This window comes from Daphnia pulicaria, chromosome 4 (genome assembly GCF_021234035.1).
Source record: "Daphnia pulicaria isolate SC F1-1A chromosome 4, SC_F0-13Bv2, whole genome shotgun sequence".
NCBI lineage: Eukaryota > Metazoa > Arthropoda > Branchiopoda > Diplostraca > Daphniidae > Daphnia > Daphnia pulicaria.
Window position 1 is genome coordinate 20,816,143 of NC_060916.1, and position 19,590 is coordinate 20,835,732.

Sequence of the window (19,590 nt, forward strand, 5' to 3'; positions counted from 1 at the left end):
GTCATGTTGCTCATGTCCGTTTCAACAGAAAAGCTTTTTTTTCATGGCCGGCCTCAAATAAAAGTAGTCGTATAGGAACATGAAACTTTTCACGTTGGATCGTGTAATCTATTTTAGTGTAGGGTAATACTCGGCCTGCGGTCGAGAGAGACTTTAGCGGCGGCCGTTGTGGCGGCAGCGGTGGCCAGCACCGCCCGGCAAGGGCTGACAGTATCGCTGACGGCCTTGCTGGCTGGAATCAGCGACATAGCCATCAATGGCTAGTCGGTTGTCTCGGGGTGGCTATAGCATCCGGAGAGAGCTGGGGATAGAGTAGGGTGGTGTCATATCGCACTCCCGAAATTGTATGGATATTCAAGTTCATTTTCATTTTTCAAGTTCATTTTCATTTTTCAAATTCGTTTTCATTTTTCGAAATCATTTTAGTTTTTCAAATTCATTTTAGTTTTTCGAAATCATTTTCATTTTTCAAAATCATTTTCAATTTATGAAATCAATTTCAAAAGATTTTCAATTTTTGAATTTATTTTCAACTTGGTTTCAATATTCGAATCGATTATCAATTTGTTTTCAGATCAAATATGGTAATCGATTTTTGAACATTTTTTTTGGAAAAAGTGTTCAATCCGCACCCCATAATTCTGGGCCGCCCCCTGCCGTCTGAATACTTAAAGAGCCAAAACCGAAAACTTTCCTTCCACTTCTTAACTACGATCTTAAGTAAATGGTTCTTATAAAAAGAAAAAAAAAATCAAATCAATCACATGATTCAAGCAGCAGTCGACCGGATCTTGCACGGTCGCATCTCAGCGGAATGAAAAGTACCTCTAAATGGAGTCAAAGAGTTCACGTACTACTTCGAATCTCGCACGAACTTAATTAACTTGCGGTAATTAGCTAACTGTGAAAAATCACAACATACCTAAACTCGAGTCAAGCAGATAAACGAGACCGACCATGAAGACGGCAAGTAATAAACACGGTCCATTTAAAATACGCATACGCTCCCTTCGTTTTCAACTTAATAAAATAAGTGAAGAGCACAAGGCGGAAGGAAATGACGTTTACGGGAACATCTGTGTGTTTCTCTGTGTTTACTGTGCGGGAATTATTTGCATTTAATGATGAGACAACCTTGTTAAATCAATTTTGGGCTTTCATTGCTAGTTTCTTGTTTAGCTGCGCTTGGCTGTTATTTGTGGAGTGATTATCATCACGCTCGTTCCCGTTACTGTTGAGTGAACACGAAATTTGTGAAAATGAAGCGAGGCGATGGCAGATGGAAAGGGAATGGGTCGATTCAAGTTTAAATCGGTTGCAATTTTAAAAAAATGGTCTGGTTTAAAGTAAATGTCAGACTTTCACCTTCAGAATATTCCGCCCCCCTCCCTCCCCCCAATTTTTCTTTTTCTCGTTTTTTTCTCAACCCACCCTCCCTTTAAATTGCGTCATTAAGATTTGCAATATCCACCACCAGGACGAAGTTAGTGACAGTCGTGACATGGTCAAGTGACAAGGTGAGATTTGCTCTACCGTCATTTAAGTGAATTTCCTATTGTTCGTGTTGAACTGTGTGTGAATTCGGTAAAAAGATTTACTGCAGTGACTGCATTGTTACACCGGTGCTGTGTTAGTGTGATTGTAAACGGGAAGACGACATTTCAATTCCAATTGCGACATCTAGAACTGGATCGATTTCGTTTCCGGTAAGTCGCGAACTCGCGATTCATTTCATTATTTAAAAAGGTCCACGCTCGCTGTTAGGCTCCATTTGCTCTCCAAATACAATTTTGAGGTAGTATAAGATTGTCTCGTTGGGAGTAAATGAGAAACGCGGTTTTTTTTTCGATCGTTCGATCTCGTGACCGTGAGATAGAATAGAAATACCGTAGTACTACCAATCTTGATTGAAGGTTCATTTCTGCAGTCTCCCTAACAATAGCGTTCTATATACAAAGCCAAATGAAAGCTCATGTTTGCAGATTGCACTGGCTATATGTCAGTACTATTCCGCTATGAAGTACATTGGTTTATTTGATTAAGGCTACTTGTAATGTAGGAGCTCGGTGGCTCTATCCTCTTCTCAACAACAAGCGCAGATGGACATTTCTGCTTAACGAGAAGATATGTCTGGTTCTTCCGGTAAGGACATCACAAAGAGGCCAGTCATGTTTGCGAAATGACCAGCTCTTCCCGCATTATTGGATTCTGATGGTTTCCGTCTCTTATTGTCCGTTCCTGTTGTGCATTGAGTACTTTTGATACAGATCTGATTTTACCATCGGCTTCTATCCTCTTCTCAATCATCAATAGAGCTAGATGCATGTTTTCCAAAGATTGCAGCCCCTATCGTCTAATTGTGGAAGCATCAGTCGCAAATTACTGGTGGATTCTCACAAGTGCGCTTACGGGTCCAACGTTAGACCCTTAAGTTTTTTGGCTAACGATCGCCATTCTTCATGTGTGTAAATTTGTCCCACTCTTATTCAGTCAAATTGAAATGGGAAGTCCTAAAGGAGCTTGTTTCGACCTTCCACCTAAAGTGGTTTGCAACCAGCAGGTCTATTATTGCCATTGAGTGTGCACCAATGCGCCCTTTCCGCACCCAACTTCACATATTGTCTCATTCTATTGTTTGCGCGGATGGCGGATGCCTTCGCTCTCAGCTCTCGTTGAGAGAGTTCTTTGGCTCTAACGCCATGCTCACACCACGGATGATAATGAAGCAGGGGATGGATATGTTGAGGAGGGTAGTAGAAACTCGAAGGCCGACCATAATGAGTCCCGGCTCTTTCATTTTCTTTATTCCTCCCTGTGTGCTCTTCTGTCTGAACTGCCAGCCAGAAAGCGACTCCACGCGATCCTACTCTAGCTGTCTCGCCCCAGCTCCCTTCGTGCATTTTTCAAAACTGCTGTCTAAGACGAGAAACCACAAAAAGAAAGAAAGAAGGAGAAAGAAAAGGGACCCATCCAGCATCAGTTCTCAATCAGTTTCCATCTGCTGACTTCACGTCGCCCTTAATCTGATTGCCACCCGTCCGAGATATTTTTGTCGGGATTTTATCATGTATACCCTCCTTTTGATATCTGTGACTTCTTTATTCATTTTCCCTTCTCTACTACTCAGCTTTTTCCTTCATTAATTCTTTCGCCCCATAACCGATCAAATGAATCGTGATCAGCGTCCCTGGTCGCGCGGTTAAATCGATAATGATGACATCTTCTAGCTCACATCGGGAAATTATATTCTCTTTAGACTCGAAATGAAGCCTTCTATCTTGTTTCCGCTCTATCTTTTTTTTTTATTATTTGGCTTTTTCTGGCCTGCAGCACATATATATTTATATATATGTGACAGTGTCGTGCAAAACGGCCACAGAGTTGAACCTGTGTATAGATAATGTCACCAGAAAGTCTCTGCACGCCCAGTGATTTAACGATTTAATAGAAAAATAACCGAATGATGGACCGGTTTATTTTTCTATACAGAGTTTGGCGTCTATAGCTTGCTCTGGGGGCAGTTGGCGTTGTCAGGTTTCATGATGATTGAAAAAAATAGTTGATAAATGAAAGCCCGAAACTTGAATTGTGATTTCTCTGAGTCGGCCAGCAAAGTCCATTCCGTTTCTTTGATGCTCATCAGTTTACTTTTCCGTTTTGTTATACATCTACGCATCAACTGTGGACTATTCTTCATTTGTCTGCATGGTTTACCTCCGTAAAAGCTTTTTCTTTTTTTTTCTTTCCATCATTAAAAAATCATAGACCTGTCGTCATTATTTAACGTTTCCGAGCATTTCATGGATCAACTGAGCTCGGTTCGTTCCTAGCTGCAACCATTAACAAATAAAATTGTTTCTCAGCGCGAACAATCGTCCCTCTATGTTCGATTTTATTTCTCTATCCAATTGTCTGCGATTCTCATATCCCTCACTTATTCACTATCTTTATTCTCGATGCAATCTTTCATTTTTGCGAATTGTTTCTTGTACGTTGGCCTATAATAGAAAGCGAATCCAGGGAGGCAGTTGTTCGATAACTTTTACTTAGCAACCAGATGATTTTACGCTGTAGTATATAGCCTTAGTAGTAACTATGTCTTCTGGAAATAGTTGGTAAAATGTGAAACAGGAAATTGAAATCCTCTGCGCAATAACTATCAAACTAGTGACAACTTTTGGAAAGTTTGAAATTTATAACTCGTGCTAGATTTTATTTTAAAAAAAGGGTATTTCGGACTTTCGGTGAATGTTACCTTTGTCGTTCTGAATTTGCATTTGTCCGAGGCGGCGAATATGTTGAGCTGAGTATTGCCAGATTTTTGCGGGCACTGGTCGATGTCGACTCTCCTTAAATCAATGTCGATACCGCTTGTCCCTCTGTCAAAAAAGATTAGCGTTACGAGGTTTATGTACAACAACAACAGCGGCACCATCATCTCGCTAGTATAGCAATTAGCGATGAGTAATATCGTTTCAGTTTCGTTGCATTATTAGCGAGGTAATCTGTAGATTGGTCATAAAGATGGCAAACACGGCACCATAAAGCTATCGACCATTGGATACGAGCCAATTGTCTTTCTCACCAAAAGCCCCCCAGTTGACAATAGCAAAAATGTCATTATTTCTCTGGCTGTATACTATGGCACAATTGAATATGACGAAGATTCCGAATAAATGGCCGAAGGTTGTCGATATCGGGCGTCTGAAAGACGTGCGCTGACGAACTCTCTTTCACTCGAGCCCAGCCACCCATTTTTTCCGGCCTCTCTTGTCAGCTCTTTCTTCTGTTGTTGTGAGTAAATTCTATAACTTGCTCCGTCGACGATTTGTTGCATTTCTCTCTTTTCATTCGACCAGTTATTTTTGTAACACATTTATGCTCTGCGTCCGTGTGGTTTGGCGGAGTCAGTCTATATTACTCTCGGTTTTCTGGCGCTAAATTTAGATCATTATTCTTTTCCAAACGGACATCAAATGACCACCTATGTGCCGTTGGCGACCGGCAATCTATATCCTGTTGCTGTGGCAAACTTACTTGAAAAAATAAGTTCCATTTGCGAAGCCGAAAAATGGAACGGTGTAGGTCATCATCCAGATGTTGCCTCCGCCGCAGTCAAAGTAGGGCTTACTCCATTTCCCGTCTTCGTAGGAAACGGTGAGGATCTCGTCGTCGAAGCGCTCTGTGTGGGCCGTCTCGTTCGCCGTGTACGTATGATATGCTACAGAATGTCAAAAGTTGAGTCTTTGTTAGGCATATGATGAATAGCATTAAACTGTTTTTTTCGAGGAACTTTATTCATTATTAAGCAGCGGATTATCTCCAACCATTTTCTTTTGGGAATTGAATTGCTTTTAAAAGTAGAAGGTTAATGCCCGAGACTCGTGTAATCTTCAAATTATTGAATTTTTATGACAGGACAAATTCCAAACTTTCTTTTTCGTTGCACATAATTCAACCACGTACTCACAAAAATAAGTTAGATGTAACCAGAGGATTACTTTGCCGAATCGATCGCTGAAATTGGATCTGTTTTTACAATTTTAGGCTAGCATCTCCCAGAGGAAAGAAAACCTATATACACATTAATACAGTTAATACAGCAGGCATTTCTATCCTGCAACTCCAATAGCTTGCTCGCCTCATTTACTTTCTTACATCTCTCGTGATTTATGGGAGGTCTAACTAGAATCCCGACACTCTTACATATATATACATTTCATTGTGTTTCTCTCGCCTCAGTTATACGATCCTGTGACCAACACGGCGTTCAGTGTTTTCTTCTTCCTTCCTGCATCCCTTGACTTGACTCTGGGTCGATAAGTGAGTGAAAGACGACGACGATCGTACGTGTTACCACTCGTATTGTCTGGGAGGAGGAGCAGTACAGAAAACTGTGGAAATCTTTTTTTATCCAGCATCCAATTCACCGGGTTATACTCAGCACAGCCTGTTTAGATGTTTTTTTGTTTTTTTTTTGTATTTTTCTTTTGTTTGATTTATTCAACCGTAGCTTAACATTTCCCCTTAACATCGTTTATATAATCTGCATTTCTACGATATACCTAGAACGGCGAACGAATGAATTTCTTGAAATTCCCATTGACTTAGTTATTATTTCCGGTACGTATACCGTACAGTGTTTCGTATAAATAATTACGTTTCCTATGCACCACCGTTTCACGAGAAAGATTTTTTTCTCAAAAATACTTTTCCTTTTCATTGATTGAATTTTACGTAAAAATCTTGCTTTGAAATTCGCAATCCTTAAATTCTTGTTCCTCCCGTCATTAGTCCAATATTTAACCATTTGATTTTCCTGTTCGTCTATACAGTCATGCAGGCCTCCTACCAATGATTATTGCCATCTAAAAATGGGTTTCTCAGTTGCCGTTGCTACGTCGGTGTATTCTCTTTATACTTTTGAGTTTGGCGGTGTCTTTTGAATTACCAATTTTTAAATGTGAACTGACACGAAGACGTTCGCAGAAGTGAGTAAGTGGGTTTTCCTGGGAAGTCTTGTTGCATTTGTAACAAATAGAGCACTCGAGTCGGGCACGGACATTGTCAGGTTGGTGACACTAACCGGATTGTCTATACGCTACATGTTTTCCATAGCAATCTACCTTAGTGCCCGGTTTTATTCTGCTGTCTCCTAGGAATCGATCCCGTTCCCTATATTCCTGGAAAGACACAAGTACTAGGCTAGACCGTGCGCGTAGGGAAGATCAACAACTAATTTCTCGGTTTCTATGTGCGTTATGTTCGTTTTATTCGCCCAGACGCAAAGCCAACCTGGCTTAACTTTAACATAGTAAAACCTGGCCGGAAAACCGTAAATTCAGTTATTCCCTCTTGGCTTCCAAGCGGGGTCCTGGGGGGTGTTATTAAGACGGGTTTTGTGCAAATTTTTATTTGGATCTTGTCCATCCAGAGTGGGATCAAATTTGTTGTTACGAACAATTTGATTTGAGAATAATCCGGATCCGGGGGCGGGGTCTTACAGCTACAGGGGAATTAGATTCCAAAAAGAAAGAAATTTGATTTCAACTAAAATTTATTCCCTCAACTTATCCCCTTGTCGTTTTTGAGCGGTCTGGATTCTGAGGGGGAGTTTGATTATTATCATTTCTAATTTCTATCGATTTCTAATTCGATTTCTAATTTCTATTAGCATGCTGATTAGATGAAAATTGGACAAGTGTCGTACTGTCGTCTGCTTTCGTCTAGTCGGTTTAGTTTGTTTGTTTTTTTTCGTAAAAGTCGGAGACATTCTTATAGATTTATTTGTGTTTGTTAACCGTCATGCTCCATGCTGTTTAGCGGGTAAATATAACTAAGAATACAAATAAAATTATTGTGGGAGCTATAGAAGAGTTAAACCTGTTAACCCAAATTTGTGAAATGTTCCTGACTAGCATTTATCATGTGATTGCCCTGTCGATGCATGGCAGTTTGTTTGTACTATGTAACATTTTTATTTTTTGCAGATTTGAGGCCAGAACCAGCCATCATAACCACACAATATGCAAGTTTTACTTGTGCATGTGTTAACCTGTCACCAGCAACAATCTCAGGATCATCGCTTGGGTAATGATTTCCTTTACTTTCATTGACCTGTGATCTACTAGATATTTTAATACTGTATTACATGTAAACCTTTCATTCTCCCATTTATTAAGAATTAGGGTTTATTACCCAGTCTCATTTTGAACTTTTCCTTACTTGTTGTTTAGAGTCAATATTTTTTCGTAATCCATTTTCTATTTTTATTTAGATAGAAAGCAGCCCTGTCAACTGAATGTGACATTTTCAATCGAGTTACAGATCTATCTTTTTTCCCTTTCTTCAAATGTCCTCGTGTATGCCCATGTGAATGTGGGTGCATTCACGAGGACACCCTTTTAGGCTTTTACCCTATCCCGTCTGGTGACTGGTGACATTCAACTCTTCATCGGATGGATGGAGCAACTGTAGATGCCTGGCTGTATTTCCCAGGCATAAAGGTAGGACAAAATTGATCTCTATTCTTCCTTTTTGGCAATTTTTGGTGGCGTTGATTGTAAATCGTTACGTAGTCACGGAGTACGTTTATTCCTGAGCTAGGCGGTCGACTGCTGCAACTGTTTTCTCTCTCCGTTTTTGTTTTTTTCTCAGTAAGGGTTCACTAAAAATCTCATTTAACGACCGCGGATCAGGCCTGTTTTTGTAGTACCTAACAACTTTTTCTGTGGGTAAACCATCACATTCGAAAATATTTTAACCTTAAACACTTCAAGCAAAGTGCAACGAAGACAATTTTTTTACCAAGAGGGACCTGCCGCCACACCGGCACCTCCCCGTTGTTTGCAAATCAGTGGGCTTCGATCTTCTTTCCAACAATCCTAAGCTCGCGAATGTAGCGCAACGACAATCTGGACGTGCTTCGTTTAACATTCACTCCAGAACGTTATCTAAAGTCTATTACTGGGCAACAATCAATCAGTTCGTGCTCAATTTTGTCTGGTTTGCCCATTTAAAAAAAAATCATTTTCTAGCTCATTTCAATGCTTGTTTGTTTCCCTTTAGGGCAGCGCTGCCTGTTCGCTTATTGATTGGACAAACACTTTGCAGGGGGAAAAAAAGTGAGCTAACGAGTCGGTCAGGAAATGGGCGCCACAAAATTGTCTTCCTGTTTCCTCATTGCTCGTCACTGCTGTTTGCGGGGGGTGGGAGGGTAGGTAAAGACGCAAAGAAAAAAAAACAGAAATAAATGTTAAACGATAATAGAAAGGGTAGTTTAGGATGAAAGGGGGATCGATCGGACGTGAAAATGGGAAAAAGGTCTTGATGGGCTTGGAAAAGACCCAACATGGAATTATATGCCCCCCGCTCCAACCATCAATTTGCGGTAGCTTCGTTCTTCGCCCAGAAACGTCAATTGGTTCCACAAAAAAGCAAAATCAAGCGATTCTCTTAAAAGAATAGATTCTACGCCCTTCGGACGCACCAGTCAAGTGTTAGCCGCCGCCCGTCTCATCTCTCGTTAGATCGGCCCCTGCGCATTAATACACAACAGATCCGTCCGCCTTCCAGGTGTTGTCCTTCACAGACCATCAATCACTAATGTTCTTGAAAGCATTTGGTTAGCGAGTTTATGGGGAGGGCTAGAGGTTATCAGGAGCGCGTCGTAGCTCGAGCAACATCCATAGTTTGTCTTGTCCGAACGCTTGTCTGTCTACGAAACTACACGAAAAGGGATACTATATACTGTGTGCAGTGTGTGTGATGTTTTTCGGTCAAACACAAGCTGGCCTTCTAAAACCAACCCTAAGATTGTAGAGCGGCCGGGGTTCCCATCGATCGTTCCTTCCTTTTTCGCTCTTGTTGTAACAGCATTATATCGTACCTACTATACACGCACAACGCATAGAGCAGCCAGGCTTTATATTTCCAACACAAGCTAACAACAACAACATGTAGATCAGTTACTGTTGTAAACAGTGTGTCGCCATTTTACGTGAACATCGAGCGTGTTGTTGTTATATATTCCCTTGTTGGCGCTATATGGCAGCAGCCTGCACTTGCGTCGGGAGGTCGTTGCAGATAATCGAGTTCAACATTTGCTCTTAGCTTCTAACACGGTGAGCAACCAACTCCCAACATCGCCGACGATATATATTTAGGTTCTATGGCTTTTTGGTAGACCAGTCAACCAAAAACAAATACATCCAGCCCCTTTTGATCTTTGAACCATCAAGTTTTAGGCAAGGACTCAAGAACATAGGGTTGCCTACGTAATAATGAAGGGATATTTGATGCCCGTTTTTGTCCATCACGTTGATACAGCGACCGACAAAGTTTGGTTGTTTAGCTTTCCTTCGAATTTGATAACAACTCAGAAGAATCAACAAGGCGCTATACTCTGTAGCTCTTTTAAATATGTTCTTATAGATCTTTTATGGATAGCCCTAGGTTGCTATACCAACTGAACTGCCTTAGTCTCATTCAACAAACATATGGAAACAAATATGTGTTTACATATAGAACTTTGACGTCGGCTGTTTCAAGTTTTAATTTGTGTAAAGAGGGCGGGCACGCGGACACGGGGGATGAGATTGTTGTAAGTGCGAGCCTCTCCCCACATATTTGTCGTCTCTCCTACTTTCATTTCGGTTTTACAATTCAAACAGTAATTTGATTAAGTGCTGAAGTTTGGGGCTCTAATTATGCATATCTGCGTCTCCCCGATTCCGCCATCTGCGCTGCTCGAATTTAGTTATGTAAGAATTGATCTCTCAAAGTTTTACCTAGGCAAAGGTAACCTGCTAAAGTTTCTAATTAAATTTCAAAGCCTAAAGTCCTGCGTATTTTTACTGGAAGTTTTTTTTTCCCAAGAAGTGAAAGAAGAAATCATACTTTGTAAAACTTCTTTTTTTCTTATTAGTTAACGTGTAGCCTTTTTTGCGAGTTGTTTCCATCGATACCAAACTTATGTCTACCAAAGTTGATTTCTTTTTTCTATTAAAATGAACACCGGTTGTATTGCAAGCTTTGGCCTACTCATTATAGTCAACTTTTTTTCCCGTGATCTTTTCGCTCTAGTCATAACTGAATAAAGGATTGTGACTGGAAAAGTTGCTAGGTCTTTTGGTTGCAACAAGTTCGTTCGATTCTCGTATACAAAAAAAAAAACCTGCTTGTTTTTCTTTTAATTCCTCACTATTACCGCCATTCGGCGACGGAGAATGTCTCCCGGTATCATTAGGGTGGAAAAAGGACTTTCTCCTTCGTTTTCCATCACTGTGCGTTTGAACGCGTCTGTCCGCACTCCAACAATAGCCGACGTTGTTTCGACTCGTGGATAACGTGCTAATGCGATAGCTGCCAGAGACTAGCACGACACAACTTGTGTCACTAAAGTAGCGTTTGATCGATTTATCAGGTGAACACTGCCGCGCACTGCTCTGAATGACTCCGTTTGAAAAATTCTATCCCATGATTTACCTGGTCGAGATATCGGACAGAACTCAATCTGTTAACGTCTAAAAAAAAGTTTAAATTTGATAGATTTCATGTTTTTTAAATTATTTAATGAGGCAAATAATAACTTTGTGGCTTTTGAGAAGCTTGTCTCTTAAACAGGCCAGAAACATTTAATCTTAAATTGAACCAGTTCATCAATTTTTAGATATAACCGATTGTGTTCCACTGATTCTTTTTCTCATTTATGGAGATCAGACGGATGGTTAATGACAATCGGAAAGAGACGGTAAGGAAAGACAATACATTTTGAGCACGGAACTTGTAGGTCCCGGCCTCTCTGTTTACGCTCACTTCGCCCACGACTGTTAGTGGATCAGCAACAAGCTAAAGTGGTCCGTATAGCTTCGGTTACACGTCCATCAGTCACCCCCTATAGACTGAAAACAAAATAAAGGGAAACTTTGTCTCGATGCGTCGCACGGAGCCCCTTTTATCGGCTGGGAAAAGTACAGGATCACGCGTTCGAACGCCCGGTCGATGACCCACCCCGTCAGTGTAAACAGTGCGCTTAAAGCTTAGCGGTTGTTTCTGACATGTTGGGCTCGCTGCGGAATCTACGCAATGTAGAGTACTATATAGTTCTCATTTGTTGTGAATTTACGACGAAATCGCTAGAACTAGGGTGTATGCGAACGGTACTGAGAGGGTGGACATCAAATGCCTGAGATTGTGCAATAGCCCAATCGGATGTTTATTGGATTTTGGGCTTTGATTTTTCAATGTTCTTTTCCTTGCTGGCAGTCTGTATATTGCTGTTCAATATCCTATAGATTTGGTGGCCTATTATTGGGGTTCATAAAATGCCAACAAAATCAAATGGAAGGCGGAAGTCCTTATTCAGTATTTTATTCCCGAAATTTTTGACTGGTGAATCAGGCCCGACTGCGTTATGAGAGCCAGGGCGAGACGAGCGGATGAAACTGGAGTTAACTCCGCTTTAAAGCTCACGCCATCCTTCCATTCGACGAATGTGATGGTATTCAGTTAAATATCGCCAAGTTTTGTAGCTCTGCGCTACATTATATAAGCACACATACGGTAAAAGCAATTAGCATTCAGGTCTTTATTACATGCAATAGCTTTTCAACTGGTCGAAATTCAGAACAAAACTGTGTGAATTCTAAAAAGGAGTGAATGCGGCCATTGGGTGCGCGTCTACAGGAAATCGATCGCGAGTTTTTATTTGATTTTTTCCCCCCTTTGCGTTCGATTCAATTCTATAGTGATCTCCATGAAACCGAATCGAAAAGAAGCAAGTCATCTATACACCTCGAAACGCTGTTCGTTCGTGCCAAAATGGAAGAGGGGGACCAGAAATAAAAAAAGGGGCTACTCGCTGGATGAGAACCCACAGCAGCACCGTCGTCGATTCTGTTCAAAAGCGAAAAAGCCGTACACTATAAATTGGCGCAAACCCAAGAGCCAAAGAAAAGAAAGTGCCCTGTGACCCGTCGAACGATACCGGCCCGAGTTCCGAGTATCCGAAAACCCGCAGAACAAAGTCAAAGGAAGAAATTAAAATGACAAAAAAAGAAAAAGAAGAAGAAAAAAAAAGTGAAACCTTTTGATCGTCGCCGTTTTCTTCATCAGAAACCATGAGCTGCTGACATACATTGGGAAGGGTTCAAGTTCTTTTTTGGTCCAACCTTGGTAATGTGCGGCAGCAACTGTATCATATAGCTAGCGCATGTATCGGCGTGATTTATAGAGTCTAGGAACTAGGTTAATGACGATTCAATGGCCAAGCAAGCAAGCATAGCTTGGCATAGCATAGCATAGCATAGCATAGCATTTAATGGAATTGGGTAACGCATTTTTACCGTGACACCATAAGTTGCAGGGGAGGCCCGTCGCCGAAATTTATGGCCCTGGGGTTGTCACCAATATTTTTATGTTCCTCCCAGAGTTTTCCTCCCTCTATAGCAGTAGTCATCGCCGACTCGTGACATTATTATTATACCTATACCACGACCGACTAAAAAGGAGAGTGAGAGCCTTTGGAGTCTTGGACGTATTTTCAATAAAAATGGCTACGTATAAAGCCCTGTTGGCTCACCGAAATCTACTTGTCTTTTTTTTTGTTTTTATCCCATTCAAAGGGAAAAGAGAGAAAAAAAAACCCTGCTTATATAACGATCGTGATGACAGGAGAAGAGCCCCCCGGCAGTGTGATTGATGTGGATTTACCTTGATACCATATGGGACGGTTTTGCTGTGTTCATAAAGGGCTAACTCTCGGATGTCAAAAGTTGCCTGGAACCGTACGGTGCACACACAGACCTCAAACTTTCTGAGATATTCAAAGATGGAACTTGTTCCCTATGCTCCCGTGTATGTACGACCACTATAAAGCTTGTTTTTGGCTCCTGCTGCATTAGAATCTGCTGGATAGTGACAGGCCGGTGAACACTCCCGATTTAGGCCGCGGCTCAGAGCGATCGGCCGATCGCTCGGTTGAGCGTAAAGTTCACGGAGAGAACGACGAGGTGAAATCCTCGTCGCTAGATTATTAAAAAACAAACAAAAAACATTTCTCGTCTTTTGATTTGTTCTTTACAACCTCGATTGTGATTTTCTCTTGTAGAAAATAGAGAGAGAGCAGCCAATCAGAAGCAATCAATCGATTAAGAAATGTTTTGATTAAAAGACTATGTCTGGAGGGGGGATTAATAATAATAAGGAGCGTGCTCTATTTTTTTTTTCTTTTTTACTTTTGATTCTTTTCTCTTTCCTGGTATAAAATTCGTTTCTTTTTTTCCCCCTTATAATTTGTAGACTGGTGGGGGCGATCACACGGAGTCTGATCTATTTGTGCGACCCCTCTTGCCTCCTTGTCTCCCTCAATAAGGTAGATGCAATCAAGGTTAATCAATCTGGCATATGTCTTCCGCTCGAACTGTGTGAAACGCACTGATTGATGATTTTTTGATGCGGCGATTGGGAGGCAAAGGCGACGTGCCCTATCTGACTTGAGACATATCCCGTCGCTCTCACGCTTCCCATAGTTGCAGCAGCCACATTTCGTTGTCTTATTCTCTCCCGAGCTCAAGATGGGGACCAGCACCACAGTATACATATACAGACTCGCTCTTTGCACGATCGATCCTCTTTTTCTTTTCTTTTTCTTTTATCCACTCTTCCAACCTTCATTGAAAAACACGCCCTTTCTTCGTAGTAGTGCTTTTCCCCCTTGATATATCTACTGCTGCTGAATAGTTCCGTTCATAAAGTGCTAAAGCAAGCGGGACTGCTGCTGCTCTACTGCTGTCGAGTCTATCAAATGTGAGCAAGAGCAAGTGGGTTGCAATAAGTCTTGTCCAGGCAGACGGGAAGTAGTAGGTAACACAATACGCCAGCGATGGTTTGGAACGCGATATAAAAGAAGGACGTTATCTAATGAGCTAGTCAACGGGAGACAGACAAAGGGGAGTCTGGGGGCTCCGGCCCCTTATTTGGCATTCAAAAATCAAGATGGAAGTTATATGTTTAACTATATATACAGGAGGAAGGAAAGGATGGAATTTAAATGGTTAGCCGCCCAAGTTAAAGCCTTTTCTTGATTCAATTTCCCGAGTGGGACTTTTTAGCAGCCAAGCAGGCAGCCAGGCAGCTCAAGCGGCAGGTTCCAATCAATTCTAGTTCACTGCTGGTTCCATTGTGTGTATGGGCTAGATGTGTATTGCTATGTGCCGGGGTTTCTGTAGTAATAGTAATACTGGCCGTCCTGTGTACCACTTTTTCGCCTTTTTTCTTCCTGTATACACGCCTCATCGAAGCCTGTCAAAAGAAGTGTTGCACTGGAATGTAATATGTGCTCGCAGTGGACGCAGTCCTATCTATGTTTGTTGTCGTCACGCTCGCCACTCGCCTTTTTTTTTCTTTTCTCTCTTTCCCTCTCGGTGGCGGTTCATATCTCGCGGACGACACAACGGCCGCAACGTTTCGGGTGTCCCTCAAAACGGCCAGCCCCGGTCATTTCTGTTTGATAATTCGCTCGGATGACGAGAGGCCGGACGAGAGGCAGTCGCCATCTAAAATTCAGTTTGTCTTGGTCTATAGCTATAGTCCCCCCCCCCCACAACTTTTCATATATATATAGACAGAAATATCAAAGAAATGGATGGGCCACAGCTAGAAAATAAAATAAAAAACACTTATTAAGGGAATTGCGGCAAGTTGATGTTGACTTCCGCTCGTCAGAATGAGCGAGCTTTGCATAATTTGGCTTCAGGCAACGTAGAATGTTAGGTAACACGATAGAAGTTGGTCGAGTAATAATTTATTGAAATAGAGTCACTTCTGACAGCTGTACACGTCGCCACTCTCCACTCATCGGATGAGCGAGTCAACACGGTCATTGATCGCGCGGCTTGCCGCTCTTACACGGAGCTGTTGGATGTTATACAATATCGTTTTGCTCATAGCCCGCGCAGTGCATATATGGCAAGGAATGACCTGGATAATAATATCATTGATTTTCTATAAATATAACTCCTTTACAAATCCCCTGTCCACGTGGGTGTAGTTAATTTCCAACAAATGTTTGGTTGTATCTCTTCCAAGAAGAACTCACTAAATTCCCTAATGGCGGAACACAAAACTGTTGGAACAGTTTATTTCCTTTGCGTTTTTCTTTTTTCTTCGTCTTCTTCTTGTGCCGTCGCTTCGCATTCCCGTCACGACGGAAGGAGAGTCCTCTCTAAATGGTTCGTCAATCATCCAACGAACCAATCAATCTACTTTTTTCTTTCTTTTTTATAATCGTCGTGATGATTTGACGGTCGCGGTCTGTCATTTCCTTTCTCCCTTTTCTTTTTTCTTTTTTTTTCGGTTTGCCTCCGCCGACGACGACGTCTTCCACCCCGTTTAGAATGTCCCTGACATCCGGCTCGATCCCGGTGTATACACCATTGAACGTACTGTGTCCTCCCCCCCCCCCTCCTCGCCACCCCCTTATCGTTGGTCGCCGGGTGGGTCTTTTCTCATCCGGATCGAATAGAAAAGAAAAGGAAGATGCAATAGAGCGTCGTGGAGTTTGTCAGGTCGAAGGAAAATAAATAAAATCGAACGAGCACAGATGACAACCAACCCCCCTCCCCCAAAAAAAGAGAGCTTTCCCATTTACAGTATTCGACAATGTCATCCGGAATTGTAAGTAAAAAGTCCCCAGACACAGCACGGGGAAATTCGAATTACGTCTATCTTCCCCCCTCACTGTTGTTTGTTCCCGAAATTTTCGACGTCGAGGGCGTCGAAAGTCTTGCGCAACCGATCGCTATAAGAAAGAAAAAAAAAGGATGGTAACATGTTGCCCTTTGGGTAACACAAGATCGTCTATTTTCATTATATTCCAGCTGTTGTTCCCTATATTTCATAGTTACATGCAGTGGGCTGGCTGGCCTTATATATTATATTACATTTTTTGTTTTATTCAGAAATCTAGAGCAGCTGTCTATACAAATTGGATTCGACAAAATAGACACGTGATTTTTTATTTTTTTTTTCATGTTTTCGGGGGAAAATGGGCCCGTGGGCGTGGGTGTTGTGGGCGGAAGAGTGTCGGAGACAACCGCAACCCATCTGATTATACTTTGTCTGTCTAACCTTTTAAGGTTTTTTGACGAAAAGGAGAAAAGAAACAACAAAAACGGTCGCCCTCGAGTCCAACTGTTCGTACCGTATCCCTCCGGAGAGTGCGAATAAAGCGGAGGAGAATGTTGTTTGAGAGAGATTTGACGGCGAGAGAGAGAGAGCCGCGGGTAAAAGAGTAAAAGCAACCACCAAACGGGTTTTTCATGTGCTCGTTGTGACCGACGAAAAAACTATAGTCTCTCTTTCTCTGCTGTGTAATGTGTGGCAGAGCACACACATTTGCCCATAAACGGGCGATTTATGTGGGAGCTCTCTTATGTATGCATTTGAAATTTCCCGCCTCCAACGGAGGCCAGCAAATCTGTTGGAGTGAATTGGTGGGGCGCTCTTTTGTCACACTTTTCGGTGTATCTTCCATCTTGAACCGATGGCTCCATTTACCAGGACGTTATTGCCTAAATTCCAACCCCGTATACAGCTTCTTCTTCTTCCTCCCATCTGTGATCGTACATTTCTTATCGCATTTCCATGCCAACAAAGCAATAAAGAAATGCTTTTGCGCAATATATTTTTGAAGCCTGTTGATTGCATTCTGACTGTGTATTTTCCAGCATATCGCCAGTTGGCAAACGAATTCAATTCTGACTGAAATTTCAAACTCTGAGCGAATTACACTATCGTCACGGTTGAGGCTACAACATAAAGGTACGGCGGGTACGCATTTCCCCTCAAGTTTGGCCTTGTTTTTCTAACTTTTGCGCACGTTGCGATACTTCTTGTATCCAACCGAAGGTACTTGACCATTTATTTTTTATCTTCGGTCCATCGTATAGTACTCGCAACTCGAGGTACAAGTGCGTGTGTGACCGCGGCTGCTGTCAAGTGTGTGCGCGTGTTTTGGGATGGCCGCTCGTCGTGAGGTTGAGATTGGGATGCATCTATAATCGAATGGCCGTCGGCCAATGGAAAACTTGCTTTTTCTTCCCTGGGCTTTTTTTTTCTTTTTGTATATGTAGGCTACGCCGTTCGATGGAACGTAATATATAGTATAACCGTGTGTGTGTGTGTGTATCCGCGGCGATATTTTGATCGTTGCTGCTGCCGCTGGAGCGTTGCTTTCTTTTCGTGAAATGGGTCTCCCGGAGGTTGAGGTCCAGCAGCCCTGGTGGCGGGCAACCGGGGCGCCGATGGACTTTGGTCTAGCTTGAATTCACGCCGATGGCTCGCCGCCAGGGTTATTGTTTGCGTCCAATTTTTATAGAGTTAGGCACATCTCCAGAGCTCGACTGAATTCTCTCCTTTTTCTTCCTTTTCTTTTTCTTTCTTTCGCCATGTATAAGGATCCTCATCCATCCGTGACGCAACCGGTAATCAAAACACGCTTCTATACTGCTACTTCTTTTTTTTCTTTGCTAGCGCTCTCCTTATAGATTTCTTCCACCCACACGATCTTCTTCCTCTTTTTCTCATAAACACGGGCCGGAAAGAGGCGACCATTATCGTCGGCCATTTTGTCCGTTTCAATTGTAACTGACTCTTATTTATTCGATTTGTTCTTTTGCTGCGCTCTCCCCGCGTAAAAGGAGGATTCGACATTTCACTGGAATGACTCTTATGGCGGCCAGAGTGGATCGAACTCATCAAGTCAAGAAATAAGAACGTCGCCGAGAATAAGAGTGCTGCGCAATCCATAACGCAGTGCACAGTGGACTGTATACACACATAACATGCTGTGTCTCCCGCTCCGACATTTGCGTAGAAATGTTATATTAGCCATCGCCAATGTAAACCAATTTCCCGTTTTTCCCTTTTTCTTTCTTATAGTATACATTGCTGTATAATACATACAGTGCATAGAGTACAACGGTGCGTACGTGTTCGTACTGGAAGCGAACGAAATGGACCGTTGGTCGCGTACCAGATGTTTGTTCGTTTCTAGTGTTTATTGGTCCCGCTCTTTTATAATTCGGAGAGGAGGCCAAAAGAAAAAATGTTTTCGATCAAATGTTTCGCTAAAAGACGAATTTACAATTTTGTCATCTTGTTTCTTTTTTTTTGGCTTGGCCGTCTATTGGATATACACACAAGGAAACATCTGGTGAACTGGAAAAATGTTTGCTTACATCTAGCGCGGCATATTGGTGGCACTCTAATTTTTTTGTCCCCCCTTCGTTTCATCTTAAAGCAATCTAGTATAGAGCACGAGAACTGTATATAAAAGGGAAGCCGCTTGAGTCTCGTCTAGTATATATATAATATTGATTGAATTACGTATGTGTAGGGTCCCTCGGCCATTTGCCAGTAGAAAAAGAAAACACCTTTTGTTGCGTTTTACCGCCGGGTCGTTGTCCCGAGTGATCAACACTCGTTGGTGTCGCTCCTTTTTTTATTTAGAGTTTCACTTTTTTTTCTTCTTCCCTCCCATTTTGTCTTGTTGTATAAGGAGAGACACAGCCGGTGTGTATTTTCTTATCGATCGCAGAAAATACCGCGAGGAGGGAAGAAAACTTTTTACCAAACATATATTAGAAGAGAGGTAGTAAATATATAGTAGAAGATTGTGTGTGTTTCTCTTCTACTCGACGTCTTCTTTTTTTCTCTTCTCCTCCCTCACCCTCCCAGCTAACAACATCCCACATGACTGAAAGGAAAGTAAGCAATAAAGAGAAGAGCTAAAAGGGAGCTTCTGTAGGGGGTATAGAGCAGGTCGGTTGGAGTGAGAGCGTCTATGAGGTACCACCTGGAGCAAAAGGATCGACAAGGTTTTAGGTGATAACAGCAGCCGCCAGAAAAAGAAAAAAAAAACGGGGGCGACGTTATAAAGATCCGGCAGATCATTACGCAACGATGGATAAATTCTATATCCACCCCCCACCCTCACGTGTGTATATGAGGGAGAGATCCTGCTGCTGTTGTTATATAGAATTGACTTCTACTATATGTGCGTTACTCATCGAGAAAATGATAATGGAC

At 42.0% G+C, this 19,590-nt stretch overlaps 1 protein-coding gene and 1 long non-coding RNA gene across 4 annotated transcripts in view; one reads left to right on the forward strand and one right to left on the reverse strand.

Moving 5' to 3' along the window:
* LOC124338593 overlaps positions 1 to 19,590 on the reverse strand; it is a 52,226-nt gene that overhangs the window by 18,057 nt on the left and 14,579 nt on the right. Inside the window, exons 3-4 of the mRNA XM_046792683.1 lie at positions 5,038 to 5,221; positions 4,256 to 4,379 (exon numbers count right to left, since the gene is read on the reverse strand). Coding sequence (XP_046648639.1) covers positions 4,256 to 4,379; positions 5,038 to 5,221 — 308 coding nt within the window. The remainder of the gene's footprint in view (positions 1 to 4,255; positions 4,380 to 5,037; positions 5,222 to 19,590) is intronic.
* LOC124338595 lies at positions 1,500 to 18,862 on the forward strand. 3 transcript variants are annotated; one of them, XR_006917896.1, is made up of 4 exons: positions 7,263 to 7,326; positions 7,491 to 7,590; positions 7,778 to 8,006; positions 18,201 to 18,862. It is a non-coding gene; the product is annotated as an uncharacterized LOC124338595 (long non-coding RNA). The 3 variants fall into 3 exon arrangements; XR_006917898.1 differs by lacking the exons at positions 7,263 to 7,326; positions 18,201 to 18,862 and adding an exon at positions 1,500 to 1,706 and having other exon boundaries at positions 7,778 to 8,176; XR_006917897.1 differs by lacking the exon at positions 18,201 to 18,862 and having other exon boundaries at positions 7,778 to 8,176.